Source organism: Carettochelys insculpta, chromosome 13, assembly GCF_033958435.1.
Source record: "Carettochelys insculpta isolate YL-2023 chromosome 13, ASM3395843v1, whole genome shotgun sequence".
Classification (NCBI taxonomy): Eukaryota; Metazoa; Chordata; order Testudines; family Carettochelyidae; genus Carettochelys; species Carettochelys insculpta.
The window spans coordinates 41345705-41365525 of NC_134149.1; the positions used below are offsets into that span (position 1 = coordinate 41345705).

The window sequence follows — 19821 nt, forward strand, 5'->3', positions numbered from 1 at the left end:
TGTTTCCTTTTCTCCTCTGTGCCCATTTCCGGCCTCTCTGGGGCACTGATTGCCCCTGTCGTAAACTCAGCGCTGCCTCCCCAAGGGCCTGGCAGTGTTTGAAAGATATTACGCAGAGAAATCCGGAGAGACGGGGGGTGCCCCTTATTGCTGCTCATTGGAGGGGCTTCCGGATGCACTAGGCGGGGAGGGGAGCGAGTCTCTTTCCCTCCTAGACAGAGACGCTCGGTATGCGAGTGCCCTCTTGCAGCTTGCCCTGTCTCTGGTCCGGGAGGGGCTCCCAGCATCCCATGCGTGCTAGGGCAGTTCAAAGATGGCAGGCTGAGCTGGTTTGTTTTCATTGCCTCTTGGTAAAGTTTGATGTTTTTATTTGGAACAGCCTTGCAAGCTGTTAGCCTGACTATTGTCTTGCACTAAGCTGCTCCCCGGGGGCTAATTGTGCACTGTTCTTAAAATGCCTTTTAATTGATTTTTAAACTTGTTGCCTTTTAATTTCACTGAGTATTGTATATGCAGATGGATGGATGCGGCACAATGGGTAAGTAATGCACAAGGGGGTAGCCGGAACAGTGCTTTTGCTAGCTTTGGTCAGTTTCATGTCATTGTATAGTTAATATTTCTTTAAGTTTTCCCACTGTGTGAAGTGTTAATAGTGGAGTCACTGTGTGGTGTCTGTTTCAGCCCGTGCCTTCTGGAATGGCTCTCTGCTGGTCACAGAGGCTAATCCGTCTGCATGCTCGCTGGACAGTGAGTCTGAAACAAGCCTCTTTGAGCACTGCACCAGATAAGTACCGCAGGCATGGGATGAACAAAGCAAAGAGGAAAAGGTGGTGGAAGGAGAAGAATCCTAAACAAGGCTGCAGCTTGCCAGGCCTGGAGTTTTCCTGGGAAGTGAGGTATAGAACTTTTGCAGCATATGCTGTGTGAACCCAAAGATCTTGCATCTTCCCTGACTGCAGATCAGGTGCTCATAACTGTAGTGGAACTAGACTGTACCAGTAAGAACTAACCTTTCAGTCTCTGGAGTGGGGAGGATTCAGGTACGCACAGATCTGTGGATAAGGTTTATCTACCCAACCCTGAGTTTAACACAGACCTGGCCTGCACAAAAAGAAAGTTGTACCCCCAACTGCCCTGGCAAGTCCCTAGCACAGCGACTTTGTATTTAACACACTGCACAGACTCTCAGTGATGCAGATGTTCACAGCTTCCAAGGGATTGCGCGTTGGTGCCACAGTTCACCATATCACTCTGCGCTACTGAAGTGCTAGTGTAGCCAGCAAACGCTGGTGCAGTAACTGCCAAGTGCTGAAGCTGGGCCTCCCGCTGTAATTCAGCTATGCTCCTGCCCGCTCCTTTGACAGCTTGGTTTCATCACCTGATAAGTAAGTACTTGCCTGATCTCAGCAGTGCTCAGCTGTCCCTCGTCCTGACCGCTTGGTGCAGGCTAAAATAACACAGAGATGTTTCCCGAGAGAACAGTGTGAGAATTTCTCTCTTGTTCTATTATCTAAGATGCCCAGGTAAGGGGAAAACAAAATCATAGGCCACAGGTGGCCAACCAGTTAGAGACTGAGCCAAAATAACTGCAGATAGAGTGCAAAGAACTGTGTATTATATATTTATTTTGCTGTAGAGTGATAGATAATATTTATCTATAAAGTTAGATGTATAAAAATATATAGCATATGGCTCAATGCACAACCCATCCCCCAGAGCCAGGCACTCCCAGCTCACCTGCTGTGAGCCGATGCCCAGGTGCCAGCTAAAGGTCTGGTGGGGCAAAGGGGGGTGATGCCACACCAGCAGCTACGCTAAGCAGCCAGGGCAGGCTGGGTTCTTTGGTTTGTGTTTAGTTCGGGTACAGCAGCAAGAGGAAAATTACACTTAGAGAGGCTTGAACAGTTACTTTTTATTTATACAAAGATGGAAATAATATAACTAAGACAAGTGATCAACGTACCACAATTGGGAATTTTTGTTTATAACTTTACTAACAGTTAATAGGAAACCACTGGCAGCGATTTTACAACAGAAGCGGCTGCCGCGTGTAAAAAGGGGGTTTTAAACTGACCGCTCACTTTATGAATGAAACCAAGATGGCTGCCGAGTGAGTGACAGGATAATGATTTTTTTCGTGGTTACCAATGTTTACAGAAGGTAATTGCTGACCGCAGCTCGCCAGGTAAGGTAAGGTAAGGTAGGGTAGGGACACCCTGTGGTTTGATAGGCAAGATAATAATTTTCTACAGTTCTATGTAAAAGATAGTGGAGGATCGCAGTGTTCTAATAGATCAAAGGGTTAAACGTGTTTTAAAGATAAGGTAAGGGGCTTCCCAAGGTTTGAGTGACAGGCTAATGGCTTTTAGCAGTTTATAGCCCAAAACAGTTAGTACCCGCGGTTTTTAAAGGGGAAACAACACAATTTAACTTAAGAGAAGTTTTAGACAAACTAGCTAGCTTAAACTAATACAAGTAATATGTACACAAGAAAGGCACGTTGCAGGTGTGATATTCACGCCTGCCTCTTAGACCTGGTGGAACCAGAGTCTTTCCCTGAATTCCTATAGGAAAGAAGTGTAATACAGGTGTAATTCTTACCCCTGCCTCCTAGATCCAGTGTGACCCAGAATCTTTCTCTCAATCCCTCGGGAAGAAGTAGATATGAACCGGGCGTCCTCAGTCTCGGGAGTTAATTCCAGACCTGGCCAGCAGGTGTAGGTGATTGAAACTCAAAGGGGGGGTGGTCTGCCAAGCCCCTTTATGCTGCTTTTGTCACGTATGCTTCTTCCTGGTCTTAAGTGGCCAATTGGGAGTAATGTTTTGAACCCCAGGTTTCCCAGGGAAGGTGCAAGGCTCAATTCGCACCTGTGAATTGTGGACAATTGGGCACCTTTGGAGGTGATGGGTGGGGGTTCCCCAATCTTCCTGGGGAAGTGATCAAGGCGTGTCAATTACTGAGATCAGCCAGAAGGGCGGCCATTAGCTAGCCCATCCACTGTCTGGTTTTTGTGTATAGTAGAGAGGCTGGGCGAGACAGCACACCTGTGTTCCCAGGACATCAAAGGCTGCCTGTCTCCCCTGCTTATTTCTCCCTCTGTCTTTCCCAGTGGGGGGGAGAGGAAGAAAAGGCCAAATGGGGGGTTCATGTCTGGCTACACCTGCTCTAACCCAATGCCCACCCCCACCCCAGAGTTGCCACTCTAACCCAATTCCTGTGACTCACCGGAGCCACGCACTTCTCCCTCCAGGCACTCGGGTGCACACACAGAGCGGCGGTAATCACTCCCAGCGTGCAGCTCCAGCGGTGCATTTCATTGCTCAAAGAGCCGCATGCAGCACAAGAGCCGTAGGGTGGCTGTTGTAGGTACATAACATTTGCCATACTGCATAAGACCAGGTATCCTGTCTCTAACCATGGTCAGTACGAGATGTTTCAGACAGAGATTCAAGAAACCGAATAAGAGAAAATTATGTGATACCAGTGTGCAGAGTATGGTCAGGCTAAACCCAGAGAGCTGGGGTTTTGGGTGCATCGCCTGAAATACACTTGCTTGTGTACGTTTTCCATTCATGCCTTGTTTTTAATCTGACCCTTTTGTGAGTCCTCTGAATGACTCTTCCTCAATAATGCCTTGTGGCAAAGAGGCTCACAGGTTAGTTATGAGCTGTCTGGTAACATGTAAAACTCATTCAGGTGACAGGTTAACGAATGCATGTGAACAATTCACATTTTCCTTTCCAATGTGGATAGCAGTGCAACTGACGACACGGCTGAGATGTTTCTCCAAGAGAGGTGACACTAGATGGAAAGATGATCAGGTGGAAGGTATGGGATGGATCTCTCAAATGACAAAACCTGATGTCCTCAAGGCAAAGTTGGGACAGAAGTGAGGCCACATGAAGGGGCACGGTCCACTTACGGTTCCTTTACTCAAAAGTATAAGTCGCCCAGAGAGGAACAAAGTGCCCAGTTGGGATTTAAATTTGGGGCAGAGCTGGTTTTACAAGTTTCTAAAGTGCACATGAGTGACCTGCTTTGGCTATCAGTGACTTAGACAAATTGGAAGACTGGGCTACAAGAAATCTGATGACGGTCAATAAGGACAAGTGCAGAGTCCTGTACTTCGGCCAGAAGAATCCCAAGCATTGTTACAGGCTGGGGTCCGACTGGCTTAGTAGTAGTTCTGCAGAAAAGGACCTGGGAGTTGTAGTGGACAAGAAGCTGGACATGAGTCAACAGTGTGCCGTTGTAACCAAGAAGGCTAATGGCATATTAGGTGGCATCAAGAGGAGCGTTGCCAGTAGATCCAGAGAAGTGATTGTTCCTCTTTATTCAGCTTTGGAGAGGCTGCATCTGGAGTACTGTGTCCAGTTCTGGGCCCCCAATTATAGGAAGGATGTGGATGTACTGGAGAGGGTCCAGTGGAGGGTGACCAAAATAATTAGGGGGCTGGAGCATATGACCTATGAAGAAAGGTTGAGGGAATTGGGGCTGTTTAGTCTGCAGAAGAGAAGACTGAGGGGGGACTTGATAACAGCCTTCAACTTACTGAAGGGAGGCTGCAAAGAGGCTGGAGAGAGGCTGTTCACAGTGGTCACGGATGGCGGAACACGGAACAATGGTCTCAAGTTGCGGTTGGGAAGATCCAGGTTGAACATTAGGAAAAACTTCTTCACTCGGAGGGTGGTGAAGCGTTGGAATGGTCTCCCCAGGGAAGCAGGGGAGTCTCCATCCCTGGAGGTGTTTAAGTGTCACCTCGAGAAAGCCCTGGTGGGGCTGATCTGATGGGTTTGGCCCTGCCTAGGGCAGGGGGCTGGACTGGATGGCTTTTTTAGGTCTCTTCCAGCTCTATTGTTCTGATTCTATGAAATCAGCAATCACTTTATTTAGGCTCTGCCTCGTGCAGTGCCCCATGCCACTCCATCTGTAATCTGGGCCTGAGATCAGCTGTGTTTGGCAAGCACTTACTTCTGGGGTTTACGGCTGTCTTGTGCATTTCAGGCTAAGCAATGTGGCAACTCCACTGTGGCCTATGAGGAGCAGCTGAAGGTAAGATGTGCTCCCAAGGGGAGTTCTTCACCAACCATTCCCACCTAACCTCCTCAGGGGACTTCCGTAGAATCTTTCCTCGTCATGTAATGCTCCATTTACTGCCAGTTTCATTCTTTGAGGGTAACTGCGGAGCTGGACCTATGCTATAATAAACTGGCTAGAAGTATACGTGTGTGCCACTTCTTCTACTAAGGAGAATCAGAACTGGTCGATTTGTGGCTACGTCTACACTAGCACACCGACGTAGCCTATTTTGAAGTAAGGACATCGAAATAGGCTACGTCGACGTGTATCGTCTACACGTCCTCCAGGGCTGGTGCCGTCGACGTTCAACGTCGAAGTAGCAACAGGGAACGTCGAAAGGAGCCGCCCTGGAAGGAAATGTGGAGCGTCCACACACACAAGTTCTCCCCATCGAAATAAGGGGCCAGCAAAGCCCCAAGCCGCTCCCTTGAAAGGCCCCTCCCAGACACACTCGGTCTGCACAGCACGAGATCCACAGAGCCAACAACCGGTTGCAGACCCTGTGCGCGCAGCATGGACCCCCAGCTGCAGCAGCAGGAGCAGGAGCCAGAAGGCCTGGGCTAAGGGCTGCTGCATGCAGTGACCATAGAGACCCGCAGGGGCTGGACAGAGCGTATCTCAACCCCTCAGCTGATGGCCGCCATGGAGGACCCCGCTATTTCGAAGTAGTGGGACACTGATCGTCTATGCACGCCCTACTTCGACGTTGAACATCAAAGTAGGGCGCTATTCCCATCTTAGGATAGGAATAGCGATTTCGACGTCTCGACGCCTAATGTCGATTTCAGCGTCGAAATAGCACCTGGCGCGTGTAGACGCAACGCGTTCTATTTCGACATTGTGCTGGCTACTTCGAAGTAGCTGGCTAGTATAGATGCACCCTGTGTGTCATAGGCCCTATAGTGTTCTATTGAGATTCTCCATTAGCTCAAGTGGTAGAGGCTTGGGTTTTAAGAACGAGAGGATCTGGGTTCTACCCCTGCTGTTTCTGTGTAGCTCTGCGTGGCCGTGGTGTAAAACATAAGGACAAAAGGGAAGCTCTCACAAAGTTGTGGTTTGGTTACGCTGCTTTCTCCTACTGCATATGGTGCCTGCCACGGCAAACTTGTTAGTGCTGGTACTTCTCTGCAGGTGAAGGCTGAGAGTCAGAAGATGGTGTTGCAGACACTGGCCTCTCGTCTGAGGGAGCTTGGTACAGACAAACTGGAGCTCACACAGACACCAGATGGGTTGTGCTGCCCCCTCCATCCTGTTCTCCCCTCTGTGAGTACGGGAGAAGAATCTTTAGTGGGAATGTCAGGAGAACTAACCCCCTGAAAAACTTCTCCCCGGCTTCTGCTGACTGCCATGACTGGGAAGATTGCCAGGGACTGAGAACAACCATAGCAAATCCAACTCTTGACAAACTGTCTGCTCAACATCTAGTTAGACCCCTGGGCTGTGAGGCTGGTTACCCACTAGAAACCCCTGCCCTGGATTCTGGACCAGCCTCCTGTGTGCATCTATTGGCTGTAGCCCATGGAAAGCTCCCAAGCCTCATCCCACCACTCCACCGCCTTCAGTATCTCAAGGATTCAGTTCCTAATGAACCTGCTGCTCTGTATTCACAGAGCACTAGAGGGGGAGAGCAGATGGCTAAACTGCTGCCTTGGCAGACACTGTGTGGGGCAGGTGCTACAAACCTGCCGTTCTACCTCTTTGAGAAGTCACCTGCTATCACTCATGCTGCCAGTAAAATGCCTAGAACTGATTCCTGCCCCACCCTGCAGCCCCATTGTTTCTTGCTTCCTGGCTTCACCCTTTCCTCTTCTCTCCCCCAGCCCATCGTTAATGGCTACCGAAACAAATCCACATTTTCTGTGAACCGAGGACCTGACGGGAACCCCAGAACAGTGGGACTCTATGTGGGAACTGGTAAAGGTCCGTGTGCGACTAGGCTGAAACCTGCCAATATCCTGTTGGGTCATAGGCGTAGTCAGGATCCTTTGTGCTCTATGACAGTCTAATTATGTAGCAGGGCCCAGAATTCTGCAGAACTTGGGTGGGAATATTGGCAGTCCAGTGGTGGCTGTTGATCATCTTACAAATAAAAGGTTTCTAATAAATTTGGAAGGAAACACCACAACGAAGATGGTGGCCCCTGCTGTTTCTCATGCATGTGACTCATGCGTCTGCCGAAGCAGGTCTTTGCCCGTGAAAGCTTATGCTACAAAATACCTGTTAGTCTTTAAGCTGCCACAGGACTTCTTGTTGTTCTCGAAGATACAGATTAACTCAGCTACCTCTCTGATACCTGCTGTTTCTGTTGGTACTGTTATATTGATAGTGTGGTGAGCCCGCGTTTTCCGTACACTACAATCGTGTGTACTGACAAGGGCTAGCCATATTCCAGAACCGCATCAAAGGAGCAGCTGGGTAATTAGCAGCTGTGGTCTGGGCGCCTGGGAGTTATGGGAGATGGTGTGGCATTGTGGGGCGAGCACATCGGCCACCTTTTCCTGCTAAGTTTGGTAGAGAAATGATGAGCAAAGTTGATGTTTAAATTATCATCTCTGGGCTTCATGACAAACACTTCATAACATACATGGTCCAGTTCACACAGCTCTGAGCTGTTATTTTCAGCTGTTTGCAGGCTCAGGAAGGCGCTGCTGTTTTGTTCCTACCCAGGGCTTTTCTATGTGGGGGGGCAATGCACCCCATAAGGGCAAGAGTTCAAAAGCACGCTAATGTGTTGATGAATTAATTGATCTGTGCAAACCCTAGGGCTGACCACTAGTGGTTCCCTAGTGTGCTTTAAACGTAGGACTCTCTCGATCAGCATTAGGAACAGCCCTACGTTAAACCACTCTGTGAACTTTCAGTATGCAGGAGTAGAGTTTACCCAGACCGATGAATGCCCCACACCTTAGTGTACTTCAGAAATCATGCCCCTGTAGGGAGCATTACCCTGTTGTGTAGCCAAGCCCTCGGCTGACATGTTTAAAGTTTTCTCCATAACCGTGAGAGCTGGCCACAAAAATTCCAGATCAAAATTCTGTGGCAAGGGGTGAATTCTATGGTATGTAGCCAAAAGCCAGAGCTCTGAGGTACTTTGGTTGCGGGTGGATTGGGGTGAGAAGCTAGATTAAAGAGGGGGCACAGCCTTAACCAACTACACCCAGCCCATATATATGTTCAGCCCTTTTCTAGCAACAGAGCCCTGCTGCACATGTGCGTGATGCAGCCTTGTGCCCTGGGGGCAGTGATCGTGAGCATTTCTATTTGGAAAGAAATCTCCTGGGTTCCTTTGGCTTTGCTTTTTGATTGCTGAACTACACGTTGAACCTCTCTAATCCGGCACCCTCAGGACCTGACGGGTGCCAGATGAGAGAATTTGCCAGACCACAAGAGGTCAATATTGTTTAGCAGCATTACCAACACTGCTGACTGGGCTCTTAGAAGACAGTTAGGGGTAAATTACAGCTAATAACATCCCAGAACACTGAGAGCCAGGACTGGTGGCTGGGAACAAATATTTATGGGACCACAGGAAACTTGGCTACACCCATGATAAGTGGTCATCCAGCTACTAAAATAATTCCAGATTACAGGTGTCGCCAGACGAAGGCATTCCAGATTAGAGAGGTTCAACGTGTACAGGGTTTGCCATCATAAGCCTGTCTGAGCAAGGCCCTGTCACTCTAACTGTGTCTTGGCTCTGGGTCCAGTCTATTAATCGCCACTTAGCAAAACCAATTCCCTCTCCTTCTGGTTTCTGTTGTTAAAATCACCTTACTCAAAGGATGCAGTTGCATCAAAATGGATTTAAAGAAGCAGACCAAGAATTTATAATTTCTTGCAAACTACTGAAATTAAATAAGTGGGCAAGGACAAACCTGATACTTCATGGAGGCTTCATAGAATGCTAGGACTGGAAGGGACCTTGAGAGGTCATCAAGTCCAGCCCCCTGCCCTCATGGCAGGACCAAGTACTGTCTAGACCATCCCTGAGAGACATTTATCTAACCTGTTCTTAAATATCTCCGGAGGTGGAGATTCCACAACCTCCCTTGGCAATTTATTCCACTGTTTGACCACCCTGATAGGAACTTCTTCCTAATGTCCAACCTAAACCTCTCTTGCTGCAGTTTAAGCCCATTGCCTCTTATTCTAGCCTCAGAGGCCAAGAAGAACAAGTTTTCTCCCTTCTCCTTATGACACCCTTTCAGATACCTGAAAACCGCTATCATGTCTCCCCTCAATCTTCTCTTTTCCAAACTAAACAAGCCCAATTCTTTCAGCCTTTCTTCATAGGTCACGTTCTCTAGACCTTTAATTATTCTTGTTGCTCTTTTCTGGACCCTCTCTAATTTCTCCACATCTTTCTTGAACTGCGGTGCCCAGAACTGGACACAATACTCCAACCGAGGCCTAACCAGCGCAGAGTAAAGCGGAAGAATGACTTCTCGTGTCTTGTTCACACCACACCTGTTGTTGCATCCCAGAATCATGTTTGCTTTTTTTGCCACAGCATCACACTGTTGACTTATATTTAGCTTGTGGTCCACTATAACCCCTAGATCCCTTTCTGCCATACTCCTTCCTAGACAGTTGCTTCCCATTCTGTATGTGTGAAACTGATTGTTCCTTCCTAAGCGGAGCACTTTGCATTTGTCTTTATTACACTTCCTCCTGTTTACTTCAGACCATTTCTCCAGTTTGTCCAGATCATTCTGATCATCAGATCATTCTGATCATCCTGACTTAAATCAGGTGGAGTATGGGCAACTGAGACACAAGTGTGTCTCTCACTATAGTGCAGTTCCCAGAGATCTGGGGACAGACCTTCCTACCTATCTAGTATGCAGTACCTGGCATTAGTACAATGATGTACTCTTTCAGGGTACCAGTATGAGAGAGTAAACCTCATCTGTCTTTCCACAGCAGGGAATATTGTCTGTGTACGATCCAACCACCTGAAGAACATGCCTGAAAAACACATACAAGTGGCCCAGGTAATGAGGAGCATGGGTGCGTGAAGACCAAGAATAAAAAAAGGGTGTGACCATGTTTATTTGCAAAGAAACACTCCAGCTGAGGTTACACTGCATTTTCAGGCTGAGTTCCATTTCACACGCTTTGTAACATACTGAAAATGTCCAAGCTCAGTCCTCACTAAAAGTAAATCTTTCTGAACACTGAATGTTTCAGCTCCCTGCAGAAAGAGAGTGACTTCACAGGAATTCAACTCTAGTGCAGTTTTAAGACTCCAGGATTCAAGAATGGTCAAATCAACTGCATTCAAAGTGGCTTGTTTTCATTGGGAACTAATCTTCAAGATAGCTTTTAATGGATACATTTCAGTGAAGTTATAAGCTGTAGAAAAATTAGCTTTGCACATTTGCAGCATGAACTTTCTAGTGAAGTTAGAATCATGATATCACGTGTAGGACTCTGCGCATTGCAGTGAATTCCTAATCTCGGTGGTATTTATCTGTATAACTCCATTTATATTTAGTGCTACGAGGAATTTCTTCGGCAGTCCTCACTGGATCCCTGCCTTCTGTTTCACGAAGGTGGCCACTGGCGCGAACTCATAGTACACACCAATAGCAGAGGACACACCATGGCCATCATCACCTTCCACCCGCAGGACCTTCGTCAGGTGATTGTTAGAGCCAATGACAGCTTTCTACCACCAGTCCCTGGGACCTAGGAACATTGCCAGTACAGGTTGAACCTCTTTAGTCCAGCACTGCCAGGACCTGACTGGTGCTGAACCAGAGAATTTGCCAGACCGTAGAAGGCCAGTATTGCCTAGCAGCATTACCAACACTTCCCCTGCTTACTGGGCTCATAGAAGACACTTAGGGGTAAATTAGAGCAAAATAACAGTCCAGAACAGGGACAGCCAGGACTGGTGGCTGGAAACAAACTTTATGGGATCACAGGGAACACTTGACCACACCCATGGTAAGTGGTCATCCAGCTAACTAACAGAGAATGCTGGCCTGGAGAGATTCAACCTGTACCAAGCAATGTGACTTAAAGTGCCGTCGTTCTCAGACCCATCTAGTTAATGGGGCTTATAGAACGCATTTCACAGGAATGCCAGTGCACAGTCTGCCATGTTTGTAGCTGAGGTAACCATAGCAATGGCAGACTCGCTAGTTTGTCTGAGATCGTTGTGGTGTACAGGTGAGGGTAGGTGTATCGTAATCTGTGTAACTAGATGCATCCTTTTCTCTTGGGCACGGCAGGAGGAGTTGTGTTCTCAGAAGGCGTTGCTTAAAGAGGTTTTCACTTGTGGGCCTGGAGCAGTCTGCTCGCTGACCTCACTCTGTTTCCAAGAGAGGTAGTATTTTTTTGACACCTGCTAAAACTTGTATCATCTCAGAAAGTGGGGAGAGAGGCAACAGCAGTACTGAAAATGGAACACGGCTGCTACTCCTTATTCCTCACCCAGCTCCTCAGACCAGTAATCCGGCTACTCTCCCTTGGGGACAATTCTTCTACAGACTGGCAAATGACAGTGATATTTGTTTGGGCAGCCCTTGTATGGGCACTGGTTTAGGAGAGCCAGGTCTTCGTTTGCATACAGGTTGAACCTCTCTAACCTGGTACTCTCAGGACCTGACCGGTGCCAGACCACAGGAGATCAATATTGTCTAGCACGTTACCAGCACTTCCTCTGCTTAGTGGGCTCTTTAGAAGATATTTAGGGGTAAATTACAGCTAAGTAACAGCACAGAACACTGAGAGGCAGAAGTGGTCGCTTTAAACAAACTTTATGGGGCCACAGGAAACTTGGCCACATCCATCGGAAGTGGTTGTCTGGCTACCTAAAATCATATCAGATTGCAGATGTTGCCGAACTAGAGAGGTTCAACCTGTAATTCAAAGCACTCTGGATACATTAACAATTTATGCGTTGCAAAACTCCCATGAAGCAGGTAAATAAACATTATTACCCCTATTTTACTGACTGGGAAACTAAAGAACAAAGCTTATGTGGCTTCCCCAGGATTGTGAATAGAAGATCTCACTCCCAGTCTTCTGTTCTGACCAAAATAATCAATTCCAGGTTTTGGAAATGACCACTTCAACTTGCTGAAGTGTTCACAGAAAATAACTCAAAGGTGGTTCTTTAGATGAGAGAAGAAATCAGGCAGAGAATTGCTCTGAATGGAGATTACTGGATGTTGGGTGGGGGATGTTCTCCCTGTGTTTTAACACTATACTACAATCAAATGAAAAACTGGCTGTTTGTTGAGTACTCCGTTCTCTAATGGATTCTCTTCTGATATCCTTTTGAAGCACCATGACTCGAAGTTCTCACCAGCAGTCCCCGTATCAGCTCCTCCATGGGGAACCGCACATCTTTGAGGAGATCCTGGGCTTGAAGTTCCGCATCTCTCCAGATGCCTTTTTCCAGATCAACACAGCGGGGGCAGAAGTTCTGTACCAGACAGTTGGGAAGTTAAGCCGGGCTGATAAGAACACCGTACTTCTTGATGTCTGCTGTGGAACTGGTGAGAACTGACAATGCATCGGCGTTGGCACAAGCCTGTGTTTGACAAGGCCTTGATTTTCTCCTGCGTGTGGAGGCTGTGGTCTCTCCAAAATATAACCATTGTCTTGTTCCCTGTTTCTTCATATGAGAACCTTGGATTTCTTTCTCTCTTTCTCAGGTGCCATTGGTCTCTCTCTGGCTCACCAAGTATCTAAAGTCATTGGTGTCGAGGTGGTGGAGCAGGCGGTAGAAGATGCTAGGTGGAACGCAGCACTCAATGGTGTGAGGAAGACGTTTAAAATCAATTGAGGCAAAATACAAAGTGTTCCCTACGTGGAGGGCTCCAGACAGTCCCTAGGGTGTCCTACAGATGTTCCAATAAAAGGGAGAAGCTTTGTGCTATAGCCACCTGACACCTTTCTTCCCTACTTCACAGCAATACTCTTGTCCCCCTTTTTACTAACTTTGTGAGGTGAAAGGGACATGAAGTGGTCTCGGTGGCTAAAAAGAATGGAGGGAGCTGAGAGAGTGGCTGTGGGAATGGCGGTGGAGGACCATCCAGACTTGCTTTCCGGTCCTCCTACCTTTGCTATCTCCACATTACAGAATGGGCAAAGGTCTGACTCGCACTTTCAGATGAACATGGCAGCTTGGAGCCCACCTTGGGGTTTGAGTCTAGATGATGGGAAGGGGTATGGGGAAGAACCTGTGACGCCCCACCCAGAAAGTCGGCAGTGTAGACATACCTTTAGCAGAAGAATGGGGGAAAACGTGGCAGGGAACGGGAGATGATCTGGGAGAATTTGTTAGTTGTTCTGTGTTGACACAGAAAGCCTCCCTCTACCAGATATGCATTTCTCGTGGAGACACTCTCCTGGGAGGAGTTTCCCTGAGGTTTGCTGTGCCTGGGGGGTCCCGCTTTCTTCGTCTTCAAGTGGGATTGATTCTCTGCTGCAGCCTGCATTTGGGTGAATGATTTTTTTGCGCAGGGATCTCAAACTGTGAGTTTCACAGTGGAAAGGCAGAGACGGTGTTGCCGCAGTTCTTGACAGCACAAGAAGATGACCGGCCCTTTGTTGCAGGTGTGAACCCATCCCGAGCTGGGCTCCGTAAGAGACGACGTTCTTTCTTTTTCTGATACCTGACTCCCTCTCTTGTTTTGCAGGGAAGAATACAGCCACAAAATCTTTAACTAGAAACACAGGAAGTTTCTTATTGTCGTACCTCAGTTAGTTCACGATGTAGGCATCCAAATGGCCAGCGCCAGCTGCTTCTGAGCACAGTGCAAGGACCTCTACCGGAGGCACTTACAGAATTGAGGCCAAGGTTATTCTGTATTGTGGCGACGAGTTTGACAGGCTAACTGTGTTGTATTTGGATTAAAAGACAATGGCTTTCAGTTTCATTGAATGTCTCCTCCCCGCTTGCTCTAGTTTTGAGAGATGTTGAACAGCCGTGTCCTCCCTACTTTCTCTGTACCATTTGTTATTTTTCTATGACTTTATTGGTTTTCCTCTTGAAACAGTTGCAGTCTTTTAAATCCGTCTTGCTGTGGAATTTTGTGCATGCTTCTCATCTGTTTGGTGAGAGACGTCAGCTGCCATCCTTCACCCGCTTGAGAAGACGAAATTGCAGGTTGAACCTCTCTACTCCAGCATCCCCGGGCCCTGACCAGTGCCGGACAAATGGAGGTCAATATTGTCTAGCAGCATTACCAACACTTCCACTGCTTATGGGGCTTTTGGAAGACATTTAAATTACAGCTAAATAACAGCACAGGACACTGGGAGCCAGGACTGGTGGCTGGGAACAAATGTTATGAGACCACAGGAAACTTGGCCACACCCATGATAAGTGGCCGTCTGGCTAACTGAAATCATGCTGGATTACGGATGTTGCTGGACAAGAGAGTTCTGGGTTAGAGAGGTTCAGCCGGTAGCTCCTTCACAACAAGCCTTTGTCTGAATCAGCTTGGATCCCACTGGTATGATCTGCCTTGCAATAGTGACGGTCATCTGCTTCTTGGGATCCTAAGAGCGTTAACTCCTTTGCTTCTGAGCACTACCTGTTTCCCTCTCTGTCTTGCTTTTCCCTCTGTGAAGGATGATCACTTGGGGTCATTCAAATGTAGTTCGGTGATTCTAGCTTTATAGGAAAATATTGACCAGTCCTTATGGAAATCTCTACTCTGGGGGTGTTTCTCTATGTAAATGTCTGATGCTTTTCTGCTTTCAGATTATCGTGTTGTCCAGGCCATTCGAAACTGTGAGGCCATCCGGACGTTAATCTATGTTTCCTGCAAGCCTGAAGGAGAAGCCATGAGGAACTTCCTTGAGTGAGAAGGAGCCTTTCTTTGGTTTTGTCTCTGTAGTTTAGAGGAAGAAGGGCCAGGCCCAGAGGAAAGGAGCACAATAAATGAGCCAAATTGCTTGGGGAGATTTTCATTTGGACTGAACCTTATTGAGGTTGGTCCTGAAGGACTCCGCCCTGTCCACCAAGCATGTGGCCAGCCATGACTGCACCTGTGTGCCTTCTGAGGCAGCTATTCACAAGCTGCCCATTGTGATAAGACTTCCGGGTCAGTGGAAGGAATTCAGTGAGGATGTAGGCTCACTACTTATCTGCTGTTTAAAATAATGCAAAACCTGTGGTAATGGCACTGAATCAAAGAGGCAGCATGCCTTTATTTGGGTTACTGTATCCAGTATAGTCACCATAAAGAAAATAGCCTCCTAGCTGGCAAATGAAATCAACGGGACCATTCACATGCTTATAGTTTACCGCGGGGTTAAGTATTTTGCCAGGTCAGGGCCATACAGCAGATGATAAAAGATCCATAGAACAATGACAATAATTAGATAATACAAAACCTAGGATTGTTTTCTAACGCTATAAAGCCTTTTCTAGCTGTGGCGTTTTGGGAGTAATCAAATCTCAAACTTGCTCCCGATCGTTCCACTTTATTAGAATTGCTCCACAATCGAAGAGAAGAGGTTTCAGAGCTTGAAACATGGTCAGTTTGTCTGAGCAGTTGTTCTTTCCAAAATAATAAATATCTTTAATAAATCCTGATTTTTCATGGATGGGGAGGAATCTGCTTTTGCTAAAGAAGATGAAACAGAGTGAGCAAGGATTTTAACACAGAGAGAACACTCCTCTGGCTCTGGACTAATGGGGAAACTGATGCCTTTTGGTCCTTTTTTGTAGCTTTTGCCACCCATCGGACTCTGGGAAGAAGCTTGTGGGAGAACCATTTGTCCCTCTGTTGGCTGTCCCAGTTGACATGTTTCCCCACACCAGGCAGTATGAGCTGGTCGTGCTCTTCACTTGCTGAAGGTTCGTTCTTGGTTATGTGTAAAACAGGACTTGTTTCCCGTCCCAGCGTGTAAAGGTATGAACTGCAAAGGTACAGAAAGCCGGAACAGCCGTGGCGCTGATTGAATTTGTTCTTTTAAAGGTGATAACATTCAAACTCTGTTGGGAATTCTTGGCCTGTCCTGCTGCACTGTCCTTACACATCATTTCAAGTATCCTTTCAAGTGCACACTGAGATCCTCTGTTGTAGTTTCTCTTTCCCATTCCAACCCTATCCCCTTCACAGGCTATCAAAATGACTTAGATACCTCTTAATCCCTGCTCAGCTCCTTTGGGTTCTCCAGGGCAGGATCATAGAATCATAGAACAATAGAGCTGGAAGAGACCTAAAAAAGCCATCCAGTCCAGCCCCCTGCACTAAGCAGGACCAAACTCGTCAGATCAGCCCAGCCAGGGCTTTGTCGAGGCGAGACTTAAGCACCTCCAGGGATGGAGACTCCACTACTTCCCTGGGGAGACCATTTCAATGCTTCACCACCCTCCGAGTGAAAAAGTTTTTCTTAATGTTCAACCTGGACCTTCCCAACCACAACTTGAGACCATTGTTCCGTGTTCTGCCATCTGTGACCACTGTGAACAGCCTCTCTCCAGCCTCTTTGCAGCCTCCCTTCAGTAAGTTGAAGGCTGTTATCAGCTGTGTCTACATGTGCACGCTACTTCGAAGTAGCGGCACTAACTTCGAAATAGTGCCCGTCGCGACTACACGCGTCGGGCGCTATTTCGAAGTTAACTTCGACGTTAGGCGGCGAGACGTCGAAGTCGCTAACCTCATGAGGGGATCGGAATAGCACCCTACTTCGACGTTCAACGTCGAAGTAGGGACCGTGTAGACGATCCGCGTCCCGCAACGTCGAAATTGCTGGGTCCTCCATGGCGGCCATCAGCTGGGGGGTTGAGAGATGCTCTCTCTCCAGCCCCTGCGGGGCTCTATGGTCACCGTGGGCAGCAGCCCTTAGCCCAGGGCTTCTGGCTGCTGCTGCGGCAGCTGGGGATCCATGCTGCAGGCACAGGGTCTGCAACCAGTTGTCGGCTCTGTGGATCTTGTGGTGTTTAGTGCAACTGTGTCTGGAAGGGGCCCTTTAAGGGAGCGGCTTGCTGTTGAGTCTGCCCTGTGACCCTGTCTGCAGCTGTGCCTGGCACCCTTATTTCGATGTGTGCTACTTTGGCGTGTAGACATACCCTCGCAGCGCCTATTTTGATGTGGTGCTGCGCAATGTCGAAGTTGAACATCGATGTTGCCAGCCCTGGAGGACGTGTAGACGTTATTCATCGAAATAGCCTATTTCAATGTAGGCTTCACGTGTAGACGTAGCCATCAAGTCCCCCCTCAGCCTTCTCTTCTGCAGACTAAACAGTCCAATTCCCTCAACCTTTCTTCATAGGTCATATGCTCCAGCCTCCTAATTATTTTGTTCACCCTCGGCTGGACCTTCTCCAGTGTATCCACATCCTTCCTATAATTGGGGTTTGGTGACATTGCTTTAATTTTCTAAATACAAGTTAAAACCTTTGTACTTCTTGTGTTTATTGTCATGTTATTTAGGTATCATTGAACCAAGCAGACAGTTAAGATTAAAGAAGTCTATAGTGATGCTTCCTATGATGAATTTGCAGGAGCTGTTAAACATCGTGCTTCATGGCAGAATCTGAGCAGCTGTTCGAGTCAGAAGATGTTTTCAATTTAAACCCCAATTACAAAGTGCAGAACCTAGCCCTGGCCACTGTTGGAGACAGGATACCCAACTGGATGGACTGTGTCTAGTGGGAAATGGCTATTTGAATGAGCCAAAGTGAGGAGAAAATAGATTTTAGAGTCTGCTGCACATACGCCCTCTCCTGTACAGTGAGGATCCCTACAATAGAAACTCTCCCTGCGAGGCGCTGCCATTTTCTTACTGCACCCACTGTAAAGTAACCGGCACTGTCCCATTCCTAAGTCTGGCTCTTCTCATAGTTGTACTGCAGTCCTCACTCTTGATACAACATGTCACTCCATTCTCCCCGTCCGCGTCGCTGATTGCTAGCTCTGCCGAGCTCATCGAAGGATGATGTTGTGACGGATCAGAGTTGTCGGTGTCAAATTGTGAGCTCCGTTTCGTTTCATGGGTCTGTTTTCTGCTGTAACTTTCATTTTGGAGTGTGGCCTTGGTTATATTGCGGTTGTCTCTGTGGATTACAGAATCCATTTTGTAACAGGGGCTAGATACCTTGTGAAAGGAGTAAACGTAGGAAGTTACGGCCGTGCCCTTGGTAGTGAAAGGCTGTCCCCTACAGAAACATTTTTTTTAACCTGGTGGGCTACTGACTTTTGAATGACTCTCTAAACAGAAGCCGCTGGGGCAGGGAGCAGGCCAGAAAGAGGACTGGGACTGAGAACTTCCCCAGAGGGACAGATCTTATTTTAGAGCCGTGTTGACATGCCAGGAGTCCAGGCCAAGAAGGCAGAAATGGTCATCTGACCTAAGGACTTGGCCCAAACCCATGACTCGTAGGAGGGATGAGACCAGGGATTGAGGATTTTCTTGTTTCCCACAGATCTGTAACTCTCTAGGGTTGTTTAAGAATAAAGTGACTGCAGATGAGAAATTCCTTTGAGTTCCTTATTGTACTAACATATTGTTACTAAAGGGATTGTGATAAAGTCACTCTTGTTCCTGGGCTTCCGGCCTCTATTCAGTCCACTGGTCCCACTTAAGGGCCCAGTTGGCCTTGCTGGGGTTGGTCTGAGGGGAACTCAGCCCCTGCCCACTCACACTGGGCTCTGGCCCAGGGACCCTATGTGGCTGCTAGTGGGAAGAGCTGACTCCCTTGGCACAGCTGCTCTTCTCCCTGGCCACTTCCCCAGACGATTTCCCCCGGTACTGTCTCCAGGCTGCAGCAGTAGTGAGTGCCCCCCTCGTGATCTGTTGCAGCTCCTTGCCCTCCTCCTGTGGTTTCTGGTGTTCCTGATCCTCTCAGCCCTGCTCTCTCCCATTTCTCTGGCCTCCTCACAGCTCACACTCTCTCCCCACCCTTCCCACTGTAAAGGGCTTTTAAAGGCCTCTTATTAGCCCAGTCGTGGAGTCAGCTGGCCCCAGTTAGACTGTGTGATTGCCGTGTTGGTGCTCCACAGGCCCTTCTGCTTGTGTGAGCTCCCTCTGAGGGGGCCCTCCACGCTGGCCCTGCCACAGGGTGAATAAGAAACCAAAGCACCCGCAGCCAGGTGGGAAAAATGCGTCTCAGTTGCTGCTGCTGGGAGGGCTGTGGCAGCGGTTCCAGGGCTCCTCTACCTAGGGAGAGTGTCAGACACAGGGTCAGCACTTGCAAGAGTGCCTGAAAGATCGGGAACTAGGAACAGTGACTAGTCACTACCCAGACCCAGCGAGTCTGAAGCAAGAGAGCACAGGAGTTGGGTCCGTTTATAAAAGGCTGGGACACCTCCAGAAGAGGGGGCAAGGCCAGGTTATTACAGGCGCAGTCTGGCTCATTCTTTTGTTTGCTGCTATTCTAGGCTACCCTGTAAGGAACTGGGCTTCTGTCTGTTTTGGTGCTGAGTTTGGGGTTGTATTGTGAAATTACTGTCATGGAAAGCCTGAATCCAGGATGAGTTGGAAGGCCTGGATCATCATGTGTCTGCTGTATCAAAGACGGTGGTGAATGATGAGCACTCAGCTCTGGTTAAAGCTATTATTTAATCATGGGTGTTTTTAATAAGTCATGGACAGGTCAAGGGCAAGAAGAAAAATCACCACTAGTGTAGCTGTCTGTGAGATACCATAAATACACCTGACTGAATCTGGGGTAGTTGGAACCCAGGGAGGGGAGGGGACAGCTGCCCTGGTACAGCTGCTGGGAGCCACTGGGCGGCAGCTGTTCAGGCTGCTCCTGCGACCAG

General features: G+C 48.1%; 1 protein-coding gene across 1 annotated transcript; it reads left to right on the top strand.

Annotated features, from left to right (window-relative positions):
- Positions 1-687: 687 nt before the first annotated feature.
- Positions 688-18556, top strand: TRMT2B (tRNA methyltransferase 2B). Its single transcript, XM_075007638.1, is given in 16 exon segments — positions 688-896; positions 5006-5031; positions 5034-5053; positions 6212-6343; positions 6901-7000; positions 10004-10074; positions 10578-10724; positions 11320-11414; positions 12377-12591; positions 12751-12852; positions 13562-13681; positions 14808-14907; positions 15780-15908; positions 16030-16099; positions 16464-16559; positions 17491-18556. Coding segments are annotated over 13 exon segments (1455 nt in total). The 5' UTR covers positions 688-696; the 3' UTR covers positions 15907-15908; positions 16030-16099; positions 16464-16559; positions 17491-18556.
- The last annotated feature ends 1265 nt before the right edge of the window (positions 18557-19821 follow it).